Source organism: Sciurus carolinensis, chromosome 8 (genome assembly GCF_902686445.1).
Source record: "Sciurus carolinensis chromosome 8, mSciCar1.2, whole genome shotgun sequence".
Taxonomy (NCBI): domain Eukaryota; kingdom Metazoa; phylum Chordata; class Mammalia; order Rodentia; family Sciuridae; genus Sciurus; species Sciurus carolinensis.
This window is the reverse complement of record NC_062220.1, coordinates 128718902-128744872: the sequence shown is the minus strand read 5'-3', so window position 1 is coordinate 128744872 and position 25971 is coordinate 128718902. Positions and strand designations below refer to the sequence as shown.

The 25971-nt window shown below is 40.0% G+C and overlaps 1 protein-coding gene across 1 annotated transcript; it reads right to left on the bottom strand.

Moving 5' to 3' along the window:
• Window positions 1-434: 434 nt before the first annotated feature.
• Ewsr1 (EWS RNA binding protein 1) lies at window positions 435-24030 on the bottom strand (the record flags this gene model as incomplete). The annotated part of the gene is made up of 16 exons (XM_047562185.1): window positions 435-800; window positions 928-1180; window positions 1452-1549; window positions 1908-2070; window positions 2606-2728; window positions 3755-3884; window positions 8535-8653; window positions 8894-8926; window positions 9469-9506; window positions 12299-12479; window positions 13634-13845; window positions 15478-15645; window positions 17516-17702; window positions 22316-22333; window positions 22777-22900; window positions 23974-24030. Coding segments are annotated over 16 exons (1944 nt in total), but the record flags the coding sequence as incomplete, so codon positions are not given.
• Window positions 24031-25971: the final 1941 nt, after the last annotated feature.

Here is a 25971-nt window from a genome sequence, read left to right as displayed (position 1 = left end):
CTCACACTAGCAGATGGTCCAGTAAAGAACCAAGACCGCAGAGTGAACGCACGTTCACCGCTGGGAATGGGGGCTCAGGCGAGTGCTTGCTGGCTTGTCGCCAGTGGGATGACCTTCAGGCTTAAGGCCCAGCCCCCATTAAGCAAGAGTCAGAAGGAATTCACCCCACATTCTTGCACCTCCACCTTATCCCAATGCCCCTGGCACAGCTTTCCTGAGGGCGTGCCGGGTCGGTGTTGCCAGGCTGGTTGTGTTTCTGTGACCAAGAATGTGCTGTTCTGCTTGTTTTCATGTCACTACCATTTCAGATTGATACTTGAAATGAGCTGTTTATCGGGATGGCACCCTACTCCTTGGGACAATGGGGACATGCAACTGTGGAACAGAGGCTGAGAAGGATGACTGTTTATAAACATTTGGAATTTTATTTAAAAAAAAAAAAAAAAACATCACAACCATGAACATTGTTACAGTTAGAGGCCCTCTTGGTTCTCCAAATTGATACTGAGCATGCTCACAGGGGTTCCCATTGTTAAATCTTAGTTAACAACCATTTTTAAAAGAAGGAAAAAAAACTCAGCACACTACCATTTAATTTGTTTTAATGTTTCTTCACAAATGGTGAAAAATACTAAAGTACAGACAAGGAATAATCATAATGTTGTGGCCAACATTATAAATATGGAATTATAAATTTAAAACATTTTCTGGTTTAAAAAATAAATCTGGTAGTCAATGCAGCTCTGCGGGGTCTGTGTGTCTAGTAGGGCCGATCTCTGCGCTCCTGACGGTGCTCGCCTCTGCAAGCAAAGAGGGCCCTCTGGTTAGAACGGGGCAGCTTCTCCACCTCTGATAGCGCCCAAGGTGCCCTGGGACTCATCCCCAGCACTGGCTCCCATCAAGGCTGGGGAGGGGCTGCCCACATACTTATCCATTTTTCCAGGTCCTCCACGTCCACCTCTTCTTCCTCCCATCTGTTCCATCAAAGGTCCAGGGGGCCCCCCTGGACCACCTCGTCTTCCTCCGCCAAAGCCACCTCGGTCCATGCCACGGCCACCACGGAAACCGCCTCTGTCTCCACCACGGCCACCTCTAAACATTCCCCCGGGACCACCACGGTCCATGAGGCCACCTCTTCCTCCCCGCATGCCACCAGGGCCACCTCTGCCACGATCACCACCTAAGGTGAGGAAAGGGTGGAGACACAGTCAGGGGGTAGAGGCAGAAGCCTGCGGAGATGCTGCAGAGGGATCTGTTTCCTCCTCTCAGAGAAGAAACAAAGCAGAAACTTGACTCAGTCGCAACATCTGGGTGACAATTTAGAAATGATGACACAACTATAACTGAAGGTTCATCACCGTGGGCAGATGTAGTTCACCAAGCTCACTCAAGTTAACAATAGAGAGTTAGCACCGGGAAGCTGAGGGGATGCTCAGGAAACCTGTACCTACCCGGGGGTGGGAAGGGTGGTGGGAGAAAGCCCTCAGGCTTCGGGGCCTTACACTGGTTGCATTCTGTTCTCCAGGCGAAGTTCTGGTTTCCACAACCCCTGCATAAAGTCATACCACAGCAGAAATCACCAAACTGAGTTGAATAAGCAAGGCCACACTTAAGCAGGCACACACAGCACTACCCTAACCACAGGGCCCCCAGGGGCACAAAGCATTAAGAGGAGCTGTCTATAGAAAGAGCCCTGAGAGTCAAAACCTCAGGCAGCGGTGCACCTACAGAACCAGTAAGAGCAGACAGGGAGTGAGTGACCAACGCCCCCACCCATGACAGTCATCAAGTTCACCATTAAGCCTTTCAGGCAAAGAGAATTTAGCAGTCCTATCCCAGACTGGGAATGGGGAGAGGCAGGGGTGATGTGACCAGTGGGGTATCAATCTGCCAAGAAAAGTACATACGGATTGGGACATTGCCAGTCCCCAGCTCGGTGCTGGACGTTTCCTCCTCCAGAAGGATTCCCTCGGGAACCCCGTGGCCCTCTTGGGGGGAAGCCGCCTCTGTCTCCTCCACGGCCTCCCATGCGACCCATGGGTCCCCCAGGACCTCCTGGGCCACCTGGACCTGCAACAAGAAACAGCCAATCACCTCCTTGTAAGATCAGCTTTGCTACAGGAAAAACAAACTCTCCTGTGGGTCCAAGGCCCGTAGACCTCACAGCTTCATCTGTACAACCACCAGGGCCTTTCCACGTGTTACTTCATTTAGTTCCCACAACAATTTTATGGGACACTGAGACCAAAGCAGAATAAACGGCAGAGCTGACACCCAGGCAGCAAGGCTCCATAGGGCTTCGGGTTCCCCTAACCAATCAATCCTCATCCTACAAACATTTACTGTCGACTCAACAGTCTAGTATTGATTCTATATACACTTGTGATCCTGTTTCACAGCCTCCTGAGTCACTGGGATCACAGGTGTGCACCAACACACCTGGCCCCAGTCCTTGATTTTATTTGCTTAAGGCCTAAGTTGCTGAGGCTGGCTTTGAACTTGTGATCCTCCCGACATGCTGAGATTACAGGTGTGTGCCACTGTACTTGGCTAGAGAGAAACTTTTATAGGAACAGAATAGCTCAGAAAAGTGTCCAGTAAATACCTCCACGAAGTGGTGGTGGCATCCCTCTGCCCTCACGGGGTGGCATGCCACCCCGCATGCTGTTCATTGGCGGCTTCTTTCGAGCAAGAGAGACTTTTAGTTTGCTTCCTTGAAAATCTTTTCCTGGAAAAAGATTAACAGGACATCAATGACCACCAAACTCCAACTCTTTCCTCCCCTAGGACTAGAAAAAGCTAGTCTACTCCTTTCCCCTCAACCTATCACTTATCAAACTTGGCCATTCCCAGAAGCATCAAGACTGCCCCTCCTGTGACCTCCCAGATTTTACCGATGAGGTGAAAAAGGTTTCTTAAAGATACTTAAAAACCTTTCTACCCTGAAGAGAAAATGAGGAGGAGGAACATGGGCTGGGATTGTTGTACAACCTAGGGTGAGAATCGTGATAAGAAACAGCCAAGAGACAAGAGCCAGGACTTCGATACTTTCAAGGTGCTTTATCCGAAGTGAAATCCCAGTACTGATGCAACGTCAAGGCTTTTAGACACACACACAAACGCACACTGGCTAAGGTGTTTCTTTCATTCTGAGGTGCCTGGGATGGAATCCAAGGCCTCCTGCATGTTAGGTTAGTATTCTACCACGAAGCTACACCCCTAGACCTAAGATGTTTGTTTTTTGAAGGATTTTCTGTATCTTCTCATAGTTTAGATATAATTTGGATCTTAAAAATAAACTTAAAAAAAATTTTTTTTTTAGTTGCAGATGGACCCATACCTTTTATTTATTTTATGTGGTGTTGAAGATCGAACCCAGTGCCCCACACAAGCTAGGTAAGCTCTCTGCCACTGAGCCACAACCCCAGTTCCTAAAATTTAGATTTTTAATGATAGTGCCTAAATATAAAGGAATGCTCCAACCCAGGATCAGGGACTAGGCCCTCATAAAGTTGGAGGAAGACAGGCAAACAGCTTCCTTCAGAAGCAGACAGAGGTATTCATGCTCCTATTGGTCTCAAGTTTCTCTTGCCATGTCCTATAGTCAAACAGAGGAAGAGTACATTTGTTTGTTGTCCCCAAACCTCAGATGTTCTAACAGTCAGCAAGACCCTTTTCTTCCTTCAAACCAATACACGGCGACATCTGATCTAGGGCTGAATGTGTGCATGAGTGAACGGTGAGCACATCCTACCATCAAACCACTCCACGGCAGCCTTGGCAGTCGGCGGATCTTCATAGGACACTGTGGCATCACCTTTGGGCTTGCCTGTTTCCTTGTCCAGGTAGATGTGGATCATGGGTTGCCCAGTTCTCTTGTTCATCTACACATAAAATAGCACAGTTAGGATGTGATTGCAATATACTAATCTGGGAGGAAAGAGTCCATGTGAAATTCAGAAAAAGTGCCTCAAAGACTTTCAAAAGGAGTCGTTTTCATAGGAAGATACATATCCACTAGGCTACTAGTCTCTTTCTGAATTATTAGAATTATAATTGACACTGGGTATGGGGCACATAACTATAATCCCAGCAGCAAGGAAGGCTGAGACAGAAGGATCTCAAATTCAAAGCTGGCCTTGGCACTGCAGCAAGACCCTGTCTCAAAGCCTGAGGGTGGGGGGAGCTGGTGTGGTGGCACAGGCTTGTAATCCCAGCAGCTCAGGAGGCTAAGGCAGGAGGATGTGAGATGACAGCCAGCAACAGGGAGAAGCACAGCAACTCAGTGAAACCCTGTCTCTAAAATACAAAACACAGCTGGGAATATGGTTTACTGGCTGAGTGCCCCTGAGTTCAATCCCCAGTACCCTGCCCTCACCAAAAGTGAAGTGGCTCAGTGGTTAAGTGTCCCTGGGTACAAAAAAGGGACTACTTCCTAAGCATCTAAAACAGGTACTTACATGATTCCCTGCCTCAATGTGTTTTACCATAAAAAACAAACTAGACCCTAAGCCCAACAAGTTCTATGCCCTAAGAGGTACCCAATGAGTATAGTCATCCCTTCCTTAGTGGTCAAGTCAGGCTTTCATACCATCACCTAAGACATAAGGAAAATCACCCTTGGGGCTGGACTGTAGCTCAGTGATGGAGCCTGTGTGAGGCTGTGGGTTCAGTTCCTAGCTCTACACAGGACCCCTCCCCTAAACAAAAATTACTCCTTACATCCCGAAGTACAGTGTATGGGGATATGAGTGGGCTGATGAGGCCGGAAGTAGAAGAGATGACTTATTCTTCAGCTGAATTAATTCAGTTTGAATTCAGGAGCCACACTGTATAAAAAGTCTTCCTGTGTATTTTGTTCATTAAATATATATATCAAAGTCTAATCTATATGTTTGTTTACGTATGAAGTAATATTTGAATCTATTCATTTACAGGGCTTAAAAAAGGGGGGGGGGAGAGGAAGCACTATAATAGCATAGATAAACCAGTATGTATTTTTTTTTTAAAAAAGAGCAATACAAATAGGGTAAAATACTGACAAAAATAAAAGGAAAATGAAAATCACATAGTTTATGGATCACACATGTATGAACAAACATGTAAGCAGGAAAAAAACCCTGCATTTCTTTATAGCTCTAACAATCAGAAAATGTTAACTCTCCTCAAATTGTCTTACAGATTCAGTCAACATTCAATTGGGGTTTTTAAGTTTAGAGGTTTATAAATGGATTCAAAAATTTACAAAGAAAAGAAAGGAATTAAGAACAATAAAACAGGCATGGTGGCACACACCTGTAATCCCAGCAGCTCGGGAGGTTGAGGCAGGAGGACCACAAGTTCAAAGCCAACCTTAGTAACTTAGTAAGGCCCAAAGCAACTCAGTGAGACCCTGCCTCTAAATAAAACACAAAAAGCGTGCGGGGTGAGGGGTGTGGCGCGGCCAGCAGAGGGCATGGCACAGCAGTTGAGTGCCCCCTGGGTTCAATTCCCAGTATCCCCCAAACAACAAAACATTCCTGAAAACAACAAAAACCAGAGGCATATGCCCTACTAACAAGACAGCAAAAAGATGAAGTAAGTCAAGCATTAAGTATCAACACGAGATCACAGAAACCGACCGAAGTACACAAAATGCACAAAAACATGCATAAGTGAACATTCTAGGTGGTAGGAAAGCATTAACTACTACTAGGGAAAGGCTGGACTTTCCAATAAATGTTGTCTCAACAGTCTTATAAATAGAAAAAAACTAAAGACAGACCTGTAAGAAAAAGATAAGTTCGACTATATTAAAACTTCTATTCATCAAAAGAAATGGTGGGGGCTGGGGATATAGCTCACTTGGTAGATAGAGTGCTCACCTCGCAAGCACAAGACCCTGGGTTCAATTCCCAGTGCTGAGGAAAAAAAAAAAGAAATGGTGCACACTTGTAATCCCAGTGGCTTAGAAGGCTGAGGCAGGAGGATTGTGAGTTCAAAGCCAGTGTTAGCAAAATCGAGGAACTAAGCAACTCACTAAGACCTAAATAAAAAATATAAAATAGGGGTGGGGATGTGACTCAGTGGTTGAGTGCCCCTGAGTTCAATCCCTGACACACCTGCCACCCAAAACAAGAAAATAAGGGCCGACAGGCTGTACTTCAGCAGTAAAGTGCTTGCTTAGGAAGTACAGCAAGAACATGAGTCCCTGGGTTCAATCCCTAGTACTGCAAAAATAGATGGGGGAAAAGGACATAAAGTGGGAGGAAATTTTGAAGAGATATGGCTTAGCATCCAGACAATTCCTGCAAGTCAAAGATAAGCAACTCAATGAAAACTGAGCATGAGACACAGATATTTCAAAAATGATATGCAATTAAAACAATCTTACCAGGAATCAAGGAAGAAGTGAATTAAAACCACATTCTCATTTTCTCATATCAAACCGGCAAAAGTTAGGGGTTCCCAGTTGTGAGGCTGAGGTGAATGTGGTTCAGAAATGCTGGCCACATTCTAAAGAAGTTGGTCAACAATATAGTCATCTTGTGAAAGTAGAGCCATGCACACCTTAAAAACCAGCCTCTCCTTGCCTAGGGAGAGTCAATCTTCATTTTTTGTTGTGAATATTTTTTGTTGTACATGTAAATCTGTCTACTCACTAAAATTAATTTGTAACTCCAAAATCATTCCTTGTGGCATTCTTGTAGCCACAGACATAAGCATCACGGCAAAAATATGCCTGATGTGCCCTTCCCACCTGAGGGTGAACAGGATGATACATTGGTCCTCTGGTTTCAATTCTCTACATAAATGACCAGAGTAGGGGATGGAAATGGCAGGGCAGTGCAAGAAACTCCAGCTATGGGGCCATTTGGACATCTATCGGCAGAGCAGCCTCAAGCAAGTCACTTAATGCGTCTGGATTTCATTCTCTCTTATGGAAATATGTATATGTGAACCTACAATGTTGAACAATGGTTTAGCATTCACTATTTCTTGCGACTTTATACAGTTATCAAGAATAGCAAGAATCGGGCTGGGGAGATAGCCCAGTCGGTAGAGTGCTTGCCTTATAAGCACAAGGCCCTGGGTTCGATCCCCAGCACCCAAAAAAAAAAAAAAAAAAGAAAAGAATAGCAAGAATCAACTGCACATACAATAGCAAAACCCTGGCAATGGGTACCAGGAGACATGTATAAGAATGTCCATTGAAGCAGTTGTCACCTAGAAACCCAGTCATCTTTTCAAAGAATTTAAAATTTGTTACGTACTTAAAAAAATATGTGATATATACTGTGTCATAAGGCCATGTGATATACTTATGAGAATACAAACCTTTTGAGCTACTGACCTAGCACCCCATAAAAAACTGTTTCTACAAGTTTTCCCCACCTAACAACCCCACCTTTATTCCAGTAGCTGACCAAAACCTAGTCACACCAGCTCCCTTGACCTTGTCATACTCCTGCCCCAAGAGCTCTGCCCACCACTATGAGGAAATATATTCCCACTATAAGTTATAAGGTTCCATTTCTCACTTTTTATCCCTGCCTTTTGTTTTTCTGCATAACATTCACCATTTAATGTATACTAATCCGAGGTGCTTCCCGCCTGCCCCCCCTCCACCAGCAGTAACAGGGAACTGAACCCAGAGGCCTTCTACCATTGCTACATCCCAGCCCTTTTTGAGACAATCTCATTAAGTTGCTTGGGCTGGCCTCGAAACTTGTGATTCTCCTGCGTCAGCCTAAGAACTGAAATTACACGTGTGTGTCACAGAGCCCAGCATACAGATCTGTTTTTACTATACACTTCCCACTAAATGTAAACTCCAGTGTTCTTATTTCTGTGTCCTCTGATATAGTCCCAGTCCTCTGAGTGGTGCTATCTGATGGTAGTACCCAATAAGCTTATGTGCGAAACGAAACATTACATAAAATGCATCTGTAAGAGATGAGAATAAAACTCAGGCTGGGGGAAAGAAGAAAGGAATTCAATTAGGCATAATGTCAAGCAATTTAAAAAGTTATTAAATGCACAATTAACTATCAGGCTTGATGGATCACAACTGTAATTCCAGTGACTTGGGAGGCTGAGGCAGGAAGATTGTGAATTCACATCCAGCCTCAGCAACCTGGCAAGACCCTGTCTCAAAAATAAAAAGGGCTGGAGATGTGACTCAGTGGTTAAGCACCTGTTGGTTCAATCCCTGGTACCAAACCAAACCAAACAAACAAAATGGGGATTGAACCTAGGGCCCAGTCTACCCTAGGTGAGTGCTCTACCAATTGACCTATAGCCTAGGACCACTTTATTTTGAGACAGGGTCTCATTAAGTTGCCCAGACTGACCTTGTGGGACCAGTGCCTCAGCCTCACAAGTAGCTGGGATTAGTGTGTGACACCAGGCCCAGCTGGGATGGGGGCATTTTCAGGAGTAAACCACAACACATCCAGAAAAGTCAAGTCAAGGAACTTCGGCAATAACTCTCAATTTGTGTCCTGTGGACTGAATTTCTGACAGAACACCTGAAGTTATAATGCTTTACTAACCTTAACAACCCCACACTGCTTAAAGAAGTCTGCCAGATCATCAAGGGTCACATTGTCATTTAATCCTTGCACATAAACTGCACTGTTGTCAGAATCTTCATCAGGATCTACTGGAGGGCCTTTCAGAGAGAACAGAAGAGAGTTTACTCTGATATCATCACAGAACTACCAATTAATACTAACAAGAATTCCACGGATTATAAGACAATCATAAGCAGATGAACACTATGAAGGAAGCTCCAAACTACCCTTGATAGCAATAGCATACTGATTTACTGGGCAGACGAACTCACATAGGTACGTATTTCTGTGCCATTCACTTATAAAGCACAATATAAAGTTTAAGAATTCAAAGTTACCTAGATCAAGATCTGGTCCTTCATCCATGGGTCCTGCCAATCAGGAAAGATCATATAATATATTATTAGTGCACGTCTTGCAAGCTATAAACCTTACAAACACACATAGCTATCTACTACACCACCATTTGATGGGGATCCATTAAATTCAAAATGACCCGCACTGCTAAAATGGAGCAGTGCCTCTTTAACATTGATGAAAGGTTTGCTAGGGTTTGCTTTTTTCTTTGCTGGTTTGCTTCTAAACCATTAACCAAATACACTCTCAATGCTTATGTGCCAAATAAGTGTTAAATTTAAGTCAAAAATTTTCCTCCAAATAAACCAAATTTAAAAACTGTATTCTCCCCCATATTACAGAAGCAGTTGCTCAATACTTCAAGTTACCCTTTGTTTTGTAACCATAGTTTAACCTTATTACCCCTAAGACAATGCCGGCAGTACCCATTAGTCTCTTTTGCATAGATCATTTTTAAACCACTTAGGAAAGTAATAAAAAATTATAGTTTTCTAAAAACTGACTTTTTTTTTTTTTTTTTTTTAAACACTATCCATGGTAATACTCAAAAACTTACCACCAGGCTTATTGAAGCCACCTCGCTCTCCAGCGCTGCTGGGGGGATAAACGAAGAAATGAAGGCCTTTCCCTTTAAAAGCCAGTACCGCTCTGAGCCTTGGGGGGGCTCGTGGGGAAGAAGGGCACTGGCTAAACACATCTCCAAACAATGCATCTCTCTCATCTTGTCACTATGCCTTTCTTCAGGGCAGCTTGCTCAAACTTCCTTAATATACAACCTTGCTTGTCTGATTGTACACACCAGTGTGGTTGGTTCCTTTCATTTCGGGGGCTGGTATTAATAGTGCAATACTTGGCAAATTAAGGGGGTGGAAAAAAACAAAAAACAAAACAAAAAAAAAACTAGATCCCAAACACCCACCCCCATTAGTTGAAAAACCAGGAGAGCTTGGTGTACAGAGGAGGAGCAAGCGGAGGCAACTGCTGTGATGAACCTTTCCATGTTCATAAAGGTGCACCCTCAACCTCTCCCAGGGGAGAGCCCTGGGCTTCCTAACAAGTCACAATATAATAAAGCAGGAGACAACCACATTAAATGCCTACAACACACATCAGAGGACGCATCCAGCGAATCTTCAGCATAAAGCCATACAGTTCAGGGCATTAATGGATATAACAATCGCTGTGAAAGGAGAATTTACAACAAATACCAAGGCTCATGGACTGGGGGTGCAACTTTATAGACATTTTGGTTAAGAATAAAACTATGGCAGTATAAAATTACATATTCTAAAGAGGGCAGGGGAGAATATGAATTCAGCTTTTTTGTTTAGATTTTAAAATTACATGAAGGCAGCTCCCCAGTGGGAGACCCTGAGTTTTTTCTAACCAGTATTGCACCTTTAATACCTGAATATACAATTTCAAGCTGTTGCATGCAGCTTTGTTTCCTTTTTAAAAGTACACACCATAAAATGTTCTCTCTCTTTAACACAGAAGTTTACACTTTAATGTTACACAATTCTAGAGTATTATACCTCCTCTGGTTCATTACCAAACAACAAGTATGCAGTTACCAAAGTTACAGAAGGATTCCATTTATACAATGAATACATTTTGTTAAAAATATTCTATGTATATTTTTCCTCTCCATATGGACACCGTGTCTAGTCCCACTTTTCATTATGCTGCCGGCTGAGTACTGAGTACGGGTACTTTTTAAGTATTGAAGTGTATACAAGGCTCTCACTTTGTAACCTGTAGCATATAAATGCGACAAAGCATGTTAAAAAGTTTCCACGTTTAACAGCCAATGAAAATATCAAAATACTGAGGCAATGAAAAAGGGCATGTTAACAACATTAAGTGCCTTACCTGCAGAAGACACTGAAAACCATCACCACACCACAATAAAAAAAGGGGGAAGGGGGAAATACCCCTGTCCTGTCCCCACAGAATCCATCAGACCCTTTCAGTCTGTTGGTAAACCTATGGGGAAGGCCATGGTCTATGACTCCAGGAGTGACTTCTCATCCAGAAAGAGGGGCTCCCTAAATATTAAGTAGTCTAGCAAAATCAGCACAATCATTACTTCTGGAGTATTATTAAAATGAATAAATTTGAAATCGTTTTTGAAATTGAAAAATACTAAGAATTCTAGGTGATTTGAGCCGTGATGATAGTAATTTCAAGTGTCTATGTCTATTTTAAAAACATCCATAAAGAAGTGAAACCTTTATAATGGAATATTCTCCAAATCAGAAGATTTATTTTACTTTAATATCCAATTATCCACAAATTTTTGCATGTTATAAAATGATTTTCTTCCAATAAAGATTTCACTGAAGACTATTTTTAAAGTTATGCAGAATACCCAAAACAGTATTAACTACCTTTGATAGTAAAGAGATTTGAAATTCAAAGAACATTTTATCTATTTGATTTTGAAGTCTGTTTCTACAAAAATTAAATAATATTTACTTTTTCCTTAACATTGGCACCAAATCCAGTTTATACTTAATACATTCTGCATAACTTTTTTTTACTTGTTTATATAGGGACAGAACACACACAGAACTAAACCTTCTGATTATGTTAACCACCAACATTATACCTCACCTTCATCAAGTACAGACACCAGAAAGGGAAGAGGGGATGGGAGAAGGGAGGGGAAGGGCAGGCAGAGGTAGCAGGGTCATGTTATTCATCTAAACAAAGTTTTCTAAACCAGATTGTGCCATCAATCAAAATGGTCAAACCGATTTAGACTTTCAAAATCTCCAATGGGGAGAGACTCTATATTTAAATACATTACTCTGAAAAAAGAAGTTACTGGATTTTTTTTGTGTGTTCCAACTAAACTCTATGTTTTAGGTGCACCTCAGGCCACAGTTTAAGAGTTATGGGACCAAGACTTTCATCATCATGTTCAACAATTCTGAGTACAAATAGAACTTGGGGACAAACATTGTGAAAAACAACTGCATTCCTTTTCTGTAGTATATACACCAGGTATTTCAAGACAACCATTCAGAGGCATTAGTTAAAAACTTAGGGTTGTTAGAAGGGTTGTGTGTGTTCCATCCCAAGTCTATTACCCACAGAGGCTTTTCACCCCTGGAAACCATGAAGGGAACTGAAAGCTCTGATTTCAAAACCATTCTTTGTTCTCCCCAACCCAACAAAGTATACTGGCAGGGAAAAAAGCAAACTGCCACTTAATATATGCCACAATGATGACATTTCCATGTTTTAGAAGATGGCTTGAGCTCAACAGATTGTCCATGGAAATGCAGAATAAATTTCTTATGCCTTTCAGTCCCTTCTTTCCACTGAAAATCCTATGGATGAAACAAAATTAGGTAAAAGGAGAAAAGGTTTGCTCTTACCCCATTCCACCGCGTCCTCCTCCCCGCCCACCTCTGCTCATGCCTCCACGATCAAATCCCCCTCTTCCCCTGCCCCGGTTATCAGGGCCACTCATGCTCCGGTTCTCTCCTGGTCCGGAAAATCCTCCAGACTCCTGCCCATAAACACCCATGCTACTGGGGTGGTCCTGTCGGAATGAACCTGAGGAAAGAGTCACATCTGTAAGCCATTGGTCAAGCATTTACACCACTGCCTGATGTACTTTCTCCTGGAATCACAGAACTTTAAACTGCAAAGCGCTAACCAAAGCACCATCTTCTTTACATCAAGATAAAGCGACTCTAATCAGTAGGATCTTTTCAATAAAATTACTGGTTCATCAAGGCTGAAATAACTTTGTATAGTTAGCCTAGAATAGAACACTTCTAAACAAAAAAACAAAAACAAAACAAAATAAAAAGAACTCCTCTAGACAAAATATAGTCTATAGGGTTCTATAACCTAAGATTGTCTCCAAAAGCAGTTTCTTTATACTCCAGAAATAAAAAGGAACCAGACTTCTTGGGGTTTAATAAGCATGTTGCTAAGGGTTAGGTTCTATTAAGCAGCACTAATCATATTTCAGCGTCATAACAAAATTTGCCCATGGTGGAATTTTATTTAAGAGCAGTAATTCAGGTACAAATTAAATTAATTTTGGAATTTTTACCTTTTATTTTGTGGTAATGGGGACTGAACCCAGGGATGCTCTACCACTAAGTGACACCCCAGTCCATTTTATTATTTTTATTTTGAGATAGGGTCTTACTAAATTGCCCAGGCTGGCTTGGAATTTGTGATCCTCCTCTGCCTGGGATTATAGGCATGTTACTGTGCTTGGCCACTGATTCTTAATGACTTGGAACTGGCAGGCCACAGGATTGCTGGCTTTGGACTGGGGTTGTGGCTCAGTAGTGGAGTGCTCACCTAGTGTGCATGGGGCCCTGGGTTTGATCCTCAGCATCACATAAAAATAAAATTAAGGGTATTGTGTCCATCTACAACAACAACAACAACAACAAAAAAAGGAATGCTGCTTCACTAATGGAATATAACCTGCCCAAAGAGCAGGGTTATCAGTCTACTGCTGGGATTACAGGTGTGCCTGGTTTCTTTTTGTAAAGGCATATTAAGAATAATTAAGCTGAAGGAAAAAAAGCACTGAAATCTTTGTTGGGACATCTACGCTGTTTGCAGAAATCTTATGCCTAAAGATGCACCTTGGATTCCAAAAGTAAAAAATGGTAAAGAATATTCCCTGTGTTCAAAAACTCCAAGCACAAATCATTCTTATTTTTCTCTCTTTAGCAACTCACTCTGCTGCCCGTAGCTGCTGCTCTGTTGGCTATATTGACTTGGAGCCTGGCTGTAGGATCCAGTCTGGGGGGGGTAACTAGTGGGAGGCTGCTGCCCATAGCTGCTTTGTTGACCATAGCTACTCTGCTGTCCATAGCTGCTCGGCTGCCCATAGGTGTTCTGCTGCGAGTAACTGCTCTGATCATAACTAGTCGGCTGTGTAGAGGAATAGCTGAAAGAAAAGAAAAAAAAAAAAAAAGTTTTAGGAAGAAGTCTTGTATTTCCCCATGGCCTGAATATGAGACAATCATGGGTGTCATAGACATCCTTAAAAATCTTCCTAAGTCAACAGTAAAAATCTAGAATAGTTTTAAATGGGAAGGGGATAATTATTATTTTAACAGTTCTCCTGTACAACTTTGTCTCCTCTTAGATCCTTAACCCCCATTTAAGACAACAGTTACATACATGATATTCAAGGAAAATTTGAGAGCTCAACTGCTGTATTAGTGGAAAAATTCTGTACATGTGCACCCAGGAAAGACCTGACTCAGTGAAAAATACGCTCAGGAAAGTAGGAAGAGTTAATTTCAAAATTGCCTCTAACCACTTTCAAGTGATGAAAATGATTTTCTGAAGAGACCAGGCTGCTTGGTGGTAAAATGTAAATGCTTATGTATGTACATATGTAAGAGGGTGTGTCTCACTCCAGAACAGTAGCTTTCCCTTGGAGAGTATTCAAAACTGCTGTTGTATTTCAGTATTCCATGTCGTCTATGAAATCTCAGCATCAGTTAAAAAAAGATGAATAAATTATCTTTTGAGGGGCTGGGGTTGTGGCTCTGTGGTAGAGTGCTTGCCTAGCATGTGTGAGGCATGGGGTTCAATTCTCAGCACCACATAAAAAAATAAATAAAATAAAGATACCATGTCCATCTACAACTAAAAATATTTTAAAAAAATCATCTTTGAAATGAAGACCCTGTATGAAGGATCATACTAACTGTATTATATCGGGCTGGGGATATAGCTCAGTCGGTAGAGTGCTTGCCTCGAAAGCACAAGGCCCTGGGTTCAAATCCCAAACACCCCCCCCCCCAAAAATTGTATTATATCAATTAGACGATTACAGGGCAAGAAAACTAATCAAAGATTCTTTCTTTCTTTCTTTTAAACACAATACCTTTATTTTATTTATTTAATTTTATGTAGTGCTGAGGATTGAAGCCAGTGCATCAAACAAGTTAGGCAAGTCTCCTTCAATAAGCCACAATCCCAGTCCCCAAAGAATGTTGCACATTCTTGCAACAAACATTTGAGACTGGGTCTTACTATGTTGTTAAGCTGGGCTTAAACTCAAGCTCAAGTGATCTTTCTGCCTCAGTCTCCCAGGTAGCCAGAAACACAGGCGCGTGCCACTGTGCCCAGCTTGCATTTAAATGCTTGAACCATGATGATGTGTGTTAAATTAAATATAAAATGATTAAGGTGAAGTTTCTTTTATAATGCCCTGCACTTTACCCAGTGTGGCTGCACTGGAAAAGATGGCTTCTATGTTCTATTTATATGCTTCCTATTATTTATGCTTCTCTTCCTTCTGAGGATTAACTAGGAGAATAAAATTAAAGGAGAGAACCTATAGAGGTTCTTATCTATATTTAGAAAGAATAGTTATTAGCTGCCAGGCACTGCTATGAGAAGCTAGGTCTAAGGCTTGACTATAACTGTATATGTTCAGAGTTATCATTGGGAAAGTCAAGACAACAAACCTTACCTGAGGAAGCCAAAGCAAGCTGGGCTGGTCAACAACTTGGAAAAAAACTTGTTATTCCACTAGGTCACTGACCACAAGAAAGAGACTGACCTGGTAGGAGGATAGGATGGAGGCGCGGTAACTGGCTGCATGGGGTAGCTCCCAGGAACCTGGGGATAACTGTAGTTACTCTGTCCGTATCCTAGGCTGGGCTGGTTATAACCCCCTGTGCTAGACTGAGGTTGACTAGTCTCAGCGGGCTTGTTACCATCCTGCGGTCTAAAAGAAGAGATAGGATAGAGTTTGTTCCTCAATCACAAAATGCTTCATACAAATATACGAAAGATAGGCAAAGTTAGGATTGAGTTTGGAAATACACAGAATAGTAAATTATATCAAACCCAGTGTTGCTCCAATTATATCTGCTTGAAAAAACACTAAGGCAGAGGGAGTATATAAGAGATACTGCCCCATTCATTCTACACTAACAGCTATAAAAGGCAGGTTCCATATTGTGGCCAATTTAAGTTATCTAGGAGGGGATGTGGTTTATCAAGGAAGAAAATACTTCCCATAGTTAACTGCTGAAAACAATATATTTTAACAATAACCCAAGTTTTAGAATAGAGTGAATATTTTTAAGTCCATGACATTATAAATTAGGAAAATCTTCAAGTTTATGTTTCTCATTTATTAAGAACAGACTAGAAAAATCACTTCCTGGGGCTGGGGAGATAGCTCAGTCGGTAGAGTGCTTGCCTTGCAAACACAAAGCCCTGGGTTCGATCCCCAGCACCAAAAAAAACCAAAAACAAAACAAAACAAAACAAAAAAAACCCAAAAAAAAACCCCCAAAAAAAAACCAAAAAAAAAGAAAAAAAGAAAAATCACTTCCTAATTTGGGCTGCCATAAATTATCTAATCCTGCCTCAAAGTCTCCACAATGGAAAGAAAGATCAAGATTGTAAGGCAGGGAAGTAGACATGCTCAGACAAAATGGGAGGTGCCCCTGATAAATGGTGAAAATCGACCTCAATTCCAAGGAAAACACCCAGGGTTTCTACTACCTCTTATCAGTTTATACCAAGGGTGTGGCAGAGCAAATTATAGAGTTATTTTAAGCAAAGCCCAAAGAATCAGCAGGCAGACCAGAGGATGCAGAAATACCGAGCTAAAATGTGTCACAGGCTCCCTCTTTCCAGTGGAAAAGGGAGTAAATGTCACTGATGATCAGAGAGACAAACGTTGCTTTAAAGTGATAAGAACTGAAAACCCAAGAAAAAAATGGAACAAGAATGACTTATCAAAAATAATTCATGGGCTGGGGAGATAGCTCAGCTGGTAGAGTGCTTGCCTTGCAAGCACAAGGCCCTGAGTTCAATCCCCAGTACAAAAAAAAAAAAAAAAAAAAAAAAAAAAAATCATATATAATACTCTCCAGCTGTGTGGCCTGGATACACTATTACATCACAAGCATCAAATGGGACTTTGCACATTTGATAATACACTGAAATACCCAGGTTGAATGAAATGGGCCCTTCTAGGAATCAGTTTAATATAGTCAACTTACAGGCTGTCTAACAAGTGTAAACTACTACACGGTTCTGATTATTCACTGTGCATTTTAGAAGTCATTTCACAAGTGTTCATCAGAGCTAATTTCTTACCTCTCCAACAGAAGAAAAGTCTAGAATACAAGTTACAAGGTGATCTCCTGTTCATTCCCTAAAAAAATCTTCATTCAAATCAGAATTCAGTGCACCTTTAATACTGTATCCAGAAGTCAACTAAGTGCACTGTCTAAAGCAAAGACCTAAATTCATCTGTTAAATAATAATACACTGTTATCCAATCATGGGGTATGAGCTTCGTTGGATTTAATATTCACTCAGAGCTGGATACCCAGTCGAGAATTTATATTTGCTTATGATACTTAGATTATCAAGCATCTACACAATGTAGAGAAAAATCGTGTTAACTAGTTACTGTATGACTGTAAGTACACAATCAACACTTACATATGTGAGAGTAATAATCATTAAAAGGGAACTAAGTCACAGATTCTGTATGTGTACAGCTGCTTTCCCTGAGGAAAAGCAACAGCAGGTTGATGCATCTCAAGAAGTAGGAGTAGGTGAGTATACCTTACCTTGCAGGTGCGGTGGCTGCTGGCTGCTGCCCATAGCCAGGGTAAGCAGGCTGAGTGCCATATGCAGACTGGGCTGCATAGGAAGCCTGGGTGGTGGTGACCGTAGCAGTGGTGGTGTCATAAGCACCAGTGCCGTACCCTTGGACAGGCTGGCTGTATGCCTGGGGGGCAGTTGGGGTAGTATAACCTAGAACAAAGGAGAGCTGGGTCAGACTTTCTGACCTCCTCAAGAGATCTGCCTAAACACTTATATAAAGAAAATCTGTAAACCACCCATTTTAAACCATCACATCCCTTTAAAAATTTCCCTGCAGCAAGATTAGTAACAAACCAGTATTTGAAGCCTAAGTTCTCTGAGAGTACCCAGTTCTTAGTAAAGTACTATCTCATTTGCTTTAAAGTACAATCTAACAGGGAGAAAGAGTATGCTACAGAAAAACTGATGGAAAACAGGCTTCTTTCTGCCTACTCTTGAACACATTCAACACGAGAGAAGTCTGCTTTTTGCTGACTCAGTGCTGATTTTGCTAGTAAGCTTTCTTAACAAACTTAAGCACCTCAAAAAACCCTTAAGCAGGAAGTACAGTGTCCCAGAAATGGAGGTAAATGACAAGTGACATAGGAATTTCAAACAGCCTAAGTACTTAAAACAGTAATTTAGGAATTTATTTACTTTCAGTCCCAAACACTGCATCATGGACTATTTATTTTTTTTAAGGAAACTGGAAATTCTAGAGAACATGTGTTCAATTTTTAGTGGAAGATATTAATATTTGATTGAATGCTCTAAGAACCGCTATTTATGCTTCATGCAACAACTACACAATTATCAGCACTATGTTTGGAAATGGCGCGTGAGTAATAAAGATCATACTACACATTATGTTTGCTAAATGGTTTATTCTATTTAATTTTTGGATAAATCTTTTTTTTTTTTTTTGGTACTGGGGATTGAACCTGGGGTGCTTCACCACTGAGTTACATCCCTAACCCTTTTTAATTTTTAAATTTTTAGACAGAGTCTAAGTTGCTTAGGGTCTCACTAAATTGCTGAGGCTGGCCTGGAACTTGAGATCCTCCTGCCTCAGCCTCCCTAGTTGCTAGGATATAGGCAGGTGCCACTGTACCCAGCTTGGTAAAATCACTTTAAACTAATCTCAGTATTTTCTCAAACCTTTAAAAGGCAATTTTTTTACATAATAAAGCTGTATGAGAATCTAGGCAGGTTATCAAGTTACCTAAACCCATTCCTGTCTTACCTACCACAACAAAAGTACCTTTTTCCTGCACAGTAATATTAAAGGTATCCCTCCTTCCCTCTATTAATTCCCTAACCAGGTGTTACAAAGATCTGCTCTCACAGGTGTGTGGTAAACCAGGATGGATTCTCCCTCTAGTTCCTGCCTCTGCTAGGCCTTTTGGGACCTGGGCTTGAAGCATAACCAAAACCTCAAATGTCCCCTTAGTCTCAACCTAAGTCCCCCTGCTGAAAGAGGTATATTTCCTGATGCAGAGTTCTTTGGCTTCCTTGTGGTCAATGGGCACAAGTAAGTCACACAAAAAGTTTCATTTAGATGTCAACATTCAAAGGAAAATTTAAATCTCCCCAAATTAAAGTTTTAATATTTAAAACAAATCTTGAATTGACTGCTCATTTTAGTTAACATTTAGGGCCTTAAGATATAGTTAAAGTGTCTTCACCAAACTCACAACGTACTAGCTAAAAACAATTATCAACTACCACTTATTTTTTGTGTGTGTAGTGCTAGGGATTGAATCCAGGGCTTCACGCATGCTTAAGCAAGCACTCTACCAATGAGTGACCTCCCAAGTCCCTCAACTTCTTTTTATGTAAGTGTTACATCTGGTAGAACAAAGTGTAATACTTTCTTATCTATCCCAAACATTTATGGGAAATTCTGCAATTAATTATGTACAGTGACTTCCTTGTAAAAAGTGTTGGGTGGAAATGTATATGAAAGTATACTTCATAAAACCTGCCCAAGCAATATACTTTTAAAGTTCATGTGTTCACCTGAACTCTGTTTTGTTCTTGTAATGCTGGGCATAAAACCCAGGGCCTTGTGTGCCAGGCAAGTAGCTATACCCGATCCCTGGCATGTTTAATTTAAAAGTTCTTTGCATGGGGCTGGAATGTGGCTCAATGGTAGAGCTCATGCCTAGCATGTGAGGCTCTGGGTTGACCCTTGGTACTGCAGCAGAGGCGGGTGGGGGGGGGGGGAATCTTTGTGAGAATCCTAATACAAAGCATTCATTTATTCAAAATTAACTAGGATCTAATTCCATCTACCCTATACTCTTACAGATTTCCCCTTACTTAATGATAGCTACCTATAAGATTCTCAAGTTGGGCTGGAGATATAGCTCAATTTGTTGAGTGCTTGCCTGTCAAGCACAAGACCCTGGGTTCAATCCCCAGCACCACAAGCCAACAAACAAACAAACAAAAAACTACAAGTGAAACAAAACAAAAACTAAAACTGATCAGGGCAATAACTATGTCATAAAGCTATGCAGCAATGGAGCCTTGTAGTGCTAAAGATTACATTAACAGTCACTGAGTTAATCAATAATTAAAAAAAAATTAACCTGTAGTACCCACAAGCAGCCAAGCAAAATAGCCAAAACTCAACAGAGCAAAATGATTTAATGACAAGAGACCAACAGTAAAAAAGACAACACATCAACTATGTGCTACTGACTTGAAGTAAAAATATAGTAAGAACTATTACACAAACCAACCAAAATTTTTATTCAACCTGTATGGTAAAAATCAGCTCAAGACTTCTATACGAATGAAGTAAATGAGATGCCTTTTTCTTTTGAAGCTTAATTTTGAAAAACCACAGAATGGTACATTTTTTATACATCCCCCTCCAATAATTATCCAATGACTTTTAAATGCAAAGGAAAGATTGGGCACAGAAAAAAACAATTAAGTCTGCGTGAACTCACTTAGGTTAGTTAATTAGCTCTGTTCAGTCATAGCTCATCAGATTTAATTTTGGCTCCTGTACCTTAAAAGTTGTTGGAATTATGAGAAATATAAAGGGTACCCTATAGGCTACGAAGTTTATACAAACATTCCTTATTACTACTAAACGCAATCTCTGGATTGTCAAAGTCACTAGTTTCTATATTAAAACATCCTACACTTTTGGGGTCTACAATCATCATGGGATTTTTCCCAATGAAAATGTGAATGCGTGGTTCTGAACAACCTAACAGACTACTATTTTGCTATAAGTAACTTTTATCTCCTCCCTATAAAATGGTTTAAGAGAATCCACAGGCTAGATCTAAGCCATTGCTTATTTTTTTTAAAAAAAATTTAACAGCTTAAATAGTAAAGATCATTTCAAATTTTGTGCTTCAATCTAAAATGCATAGTTTTTAGTTACAGCTCTTTTCATAAGTTTACATAAACTTCCCACCAAACTCATGACACTGGTACTTGATGAGATAAATGACAAGTTATTTTCCCTCTTATTAGACTATAATTTGGAGAACTGAAGATAGCTGGAAAACAATTTTTACATTTTTAACACGTTTTTATATTAAAACCTTGTATTTCTTTTTAATTTTAATTTTTCTGGTATCGGGGTGCTTAACTACTTAGCCATATCCCCAGTCCTTTTTGAGACAGGGTTTTGCTAAATTGCTCAGGGCCTCACCAAGTGGCTGAGGCTGGCTTTGAATTTGTAATCCTCCTGAGCCACTGGGATAATACATATGTACCACTGCCAAGCTAGTTTTTAAAATTTTTAAATAACTTATATTATTTAAAAATATTGGTACTGGAGTGGTGCTTTATTACAGTTATACTCCCAATCAATTTTTTTTGAGACTGGACCTCACTAAGTTGCCCAGGATGGGCTTAAACTTGCGATCCTCCTGTCTTGACTTCCCTAGTTGTTGGGACTACAGATGTCTTCACACCCAGTTAAAACCTTCTTTAATGATAGTAAAATAAAAATTCAAATAGCCTAAAACATTACACAGCACTAAGAAAAAAATTATCAGTCCTTTTTTGGGGAAATGATAACTGGGGATAGAACCCAGGGGTGCTAGACTACTGAGTTACCTCCCCAGCCCTTTATTTATGAAACAGGGTCTCCCTAAGTTGTGGAGGCTGGCCTCAAACTTGCGATTCTCCTGCCTCAGCCTCCTGTGTTGCTGGGATTACACGTACGTAGCACCACATCCAGCTATCACAGACTTTTCGCATACTCCACTTAACCTTAGTATCTGGATATAATTTATTCTAATTCTTAGAACAGTTTATTTTTTAACTTTCTAGATTATTATTATTATATGGAATACTATTAATATATTTAAGACATACTATGGATTAAAATAATTCATAACATTTGAAACAAAACAATGTGTCTGGACTAGAAACAAACCAACACACAAACATGATACATGCAGGTGGCAATCTGCTCCTCTAAATAAATCTAATCATGCAATCTATCCCTTAGGGAATGGGGAAATCAGCTGGTGAGTAATCATCTGAAATACCCTTGGGAAGGTGAACAACTATTATTAAGACTTGACAAAAAGTAAAGTTAAATAATAAAACCTTTCCCAAAACCATATAAAGAAAAGGACATGGATCTGCAAATGGCACCTGAAGCAGTTTTTTCATTAGCACCTTTTTGTGTGTGATGTTAGAAAGTCTTGGGGTTAAACAAATGAAAACACCTAAAAGGGTTAACATTACAGGGTTAGACAAGATGGAAAGCATTTCCCATGCAAGAATGAGCAGGATAGTCAAACCTGTACTGGTCCCTTCTACTGTGGAAAGCACAAAACAAAAAGTAGAGGGTACACTATCAGATGAAGCAAACAGATGGGAAAACCAGTTTGATTTTTAAGCAACTCAGTTTCACAAGGCTCATTCTTACTCAGTATTAGCATTAGTACTATCTTTTTACGTAGTCTCCATTTTGTTTTGAGATTATTCAATACAGTGTATAAAGTTAAAAAGTTCTTTTCTCCCTTGGAATTCATCCCACCCACATTCTTTTCAATATCCCTCTAAGAGAATTTAAGAAAGGGAAAAAGGTGGGTGGGTGGGGGAACCCCCAAGACCAACAAAAAAAACCTCCTTCTTAGTATAAAAGATCCCCAGATGTCAATGTAAGGACCAGAATGTACATCCAAGAGTATGAGTAACAAGACTCTTAGCAAATGCCCTTGCCATTACAACCCCAAAACCTCCCCAAGGCAGGCCTTACCAGTGGGAGGCTGTCCATAAGAAGTTGCATATGCGGTCTGCCCATAGGTGGCAGTGGTCTGAGCCTGGGTATAGCTGACATCAGTAGGCTGTCCATAAGTTCCATAGCTTTGTTGCCCATATGCCTGCTTCAAAGAAAATGCATGAACTTCACTTATAAACACTGTATTTTAGCAATAAATACATGGATAGACTTTAATTTGCTTACAGTTTGATGAAAGTTAACAAAAAATTTCCAGATAATTAGGCAAAACCCCAGTTAACTATACAGGAGGTCAACAAGATACTCTCAAGGGAAGAGCAATAAGGGAGGGCACAGGTGTGTAATTGCCAGCACTTAGCAGTTTCAATAAGTGGAAACGAATGTTAGGAAAACAATGGATAAAGAAAATGGAGACGAAGCTAAAAATCTGTCAGACTATTTTGAAAACCAGATTTTCAGCAAGATCCAAAGATTAAAACTATTACAATATTGCAAAGACAATGAATGAGAACACTCTATGTTCTCTTACAGTTGGCACATCAATAATATTTAAAGTCAGCAAGGAATGAGCTGTTCTTTCAGGTATTCACATGGTCTTGCTGCAGGTTTGTTTGAATGACCAATTATGTAAGATATGTCAGAGACATTACATTCTTCCTGTCCTAGAATATATATCCATGGCAGTTAATAGTATCCATTTTATGACATGGGCCATTTCAGCATTCAAGGAGATCTTGAGGACACTAGAAGACTAACCTCTAAGTTTTTAAATACAGACTCTTACTGGAAAGTGCTCAACAGCTCCTCAGATAGGCAGCCAGGACTTTTATAGCTGACCCTACTACTTATAGTGCAATCACTGGCAAGTTATATAGTATCTATGCACTACAATTTTCTCATTTTAAAAATGGCCCTATTATTTTCTGCAGAACTGTTATGATAATTAAGTTAAATAAATTTAAACATAATAAACTGTAAAAAGACTAACCACAGAGCAGGGCATGTAACTTGAGAAAGGCCAAAAATCTAGAAAGTTACTGAGTGCCAATCACCAACTTTGAGATGGTTTCATTTATGATTGCGCAAAAAATACTACTATTGCCATTTCATGTTACTCTTACCAAATTTTTGAAAAAGATGTTAGTTACTGTTTTAATGGCCAACAGAAACATTTTACTTGGAGATGCAGTTACATATAATTATGTCAGAAATTACCTGGGTGGTTGTGCATATCCTTGAGTTGGCTGGCAGTGTAAGCACTGTAGCTGCAAAAGAATTAAATGCAAGAACTGAATATATAACAACATTCTTATTCCATTACTATATCTTCTACAACTATAGGAGGCTCCACACTCTAGAAATATTAATCACAGACAAAATATCACAAAAAACTAACTTACCCCTGCTGGGCTGCAGCTTGGCTGTAGGTACTGTAATCTAGAGGAAATAAGAAGAGAACATAGTGTAAAGTCAGTAAAGACAAGATGAAAGGAAAAAACAAGTGCAAAGAATTCAAGGTAGCAAGAACCCTAAACTATTTAGGGAACAACAGGCTGTCACAGGTCCAAATGAGTCCTTTTATTCCTCAACACTAACCAAACCAATTAAGTCTAAGTTAAACTCAGAAATTTTGAATATGGTGCTAGCTTATGAGATCAAGATCAGCTGATTTGGCAAGGATATTTTGCATGTTCCCATGACCATAAAGCCCCTTTAATCACAGGCTATTATTTCAAATGCATGATCATTCTAAGGTTAATGGAGGACCACAAGTTTTACCTTATAAGAAAAGGAAGCATGCAAAAATATCACATTTAACATCAGAATGATTACATTAGTAGTTCCACCTCCTCAAAAACTAGTTTTTCTATCATTACACCTTGCTTTGGCAAGCGAGACCAACCATAATTCCCTAGCACAATGTCGCTGAAATGGAATGGCAGAAAACAAGTGGATAGTTCATTATATCAGAGTGTTTTAGAGAGTTTGCTGACTGTGTCAGGGCTACATCAGTAACTTAAAAGTTACATATAGTATAAATTCTAGTGCAAATTAAGCAGAATCCTGAAAACTGGCAAAGAGGAGAAAGCATTTAATCTGCCAGGGAACAATTTGGTTTTAGATAACACTACTGTATTTCCTAAAGCCCAAAGTGATTTGGGAAAAAATAAAGTAGCCACAAATTTTCTTCCTTCTAAATAAATCCTCCTATAATTTTCCTTTCCACAGAAAATTTACAACAGCAAAAGAAACTAAAAACTCTGGCCCACTGAGGTGTTTGCAGCAAACAGCAAATAAAATGATTAAGTTTTCACAGCACTACTGAATTAAAATTACATAAGTTTAGATGTTTTCTCCTCCTAAAGGCAGCTAACATAATTATCTTAAATTCTGCCCAGTTCTTTCCTTTCCACAAAAATACACATCCTGTTCGATGCTTGAAGACAGTACTGCCATTAAAACAGAAAAAAGGGTCCTTTCTTTTTCAGTCAGAAAGTAGTCCCTCATCCAAAAGCAACAGTTGACATCTCAGTTCTTCACGGAGGGATTCTAGCCCACTCCATGCAATCCAAAGCCTGAGAGTACTTTGCTAAATTCATCTCTTTAAATTGACTTGTCTACCTCTTTGCACTTAACTACTTTCCTTCCGCACTTTAATGCAGAACTCTGAATCAACAGTATCAAAGCAATTGCCCAAAAGATATCTATAATGAAAAAAAAAATTGATCTGTTCAAGATAATCAAGATAATCTTGAAGCATTTTCAATAGCACTTATATTCTTTACATGTCCTATAAAAATTAAAGTGTAAGTAATTTTCTTCTATATGGCATTCACAAAATAAATATATCAATGAAGCATCTAAAACCAAATATTTCAACCTACATTTTGCTGAGGTTTCTGTAGAAGTAATGATTTGAAATCAATGACATGTAGTTCAATGCTGAAAGACTTTTACACAAGAGCAATTATGTAAAGCATAAAATTGGCAAAGCTGATATGGAACAGTTAATGACCTTAGATCAATGTGAAACTCAGACTTGATCCTGTGTGGTGGGAGCAAATTTGTTTCATGAGAACTTATGTTTATCTACCATAGCACACAAACATCATATGGCCTCAAACATGCTACAGTTACACACTGATCAGATCATTTAACAACCAGTTGTGTTTGTTTTTAATCCCCAATTTGCACAGTCAGAAGACTTCACTA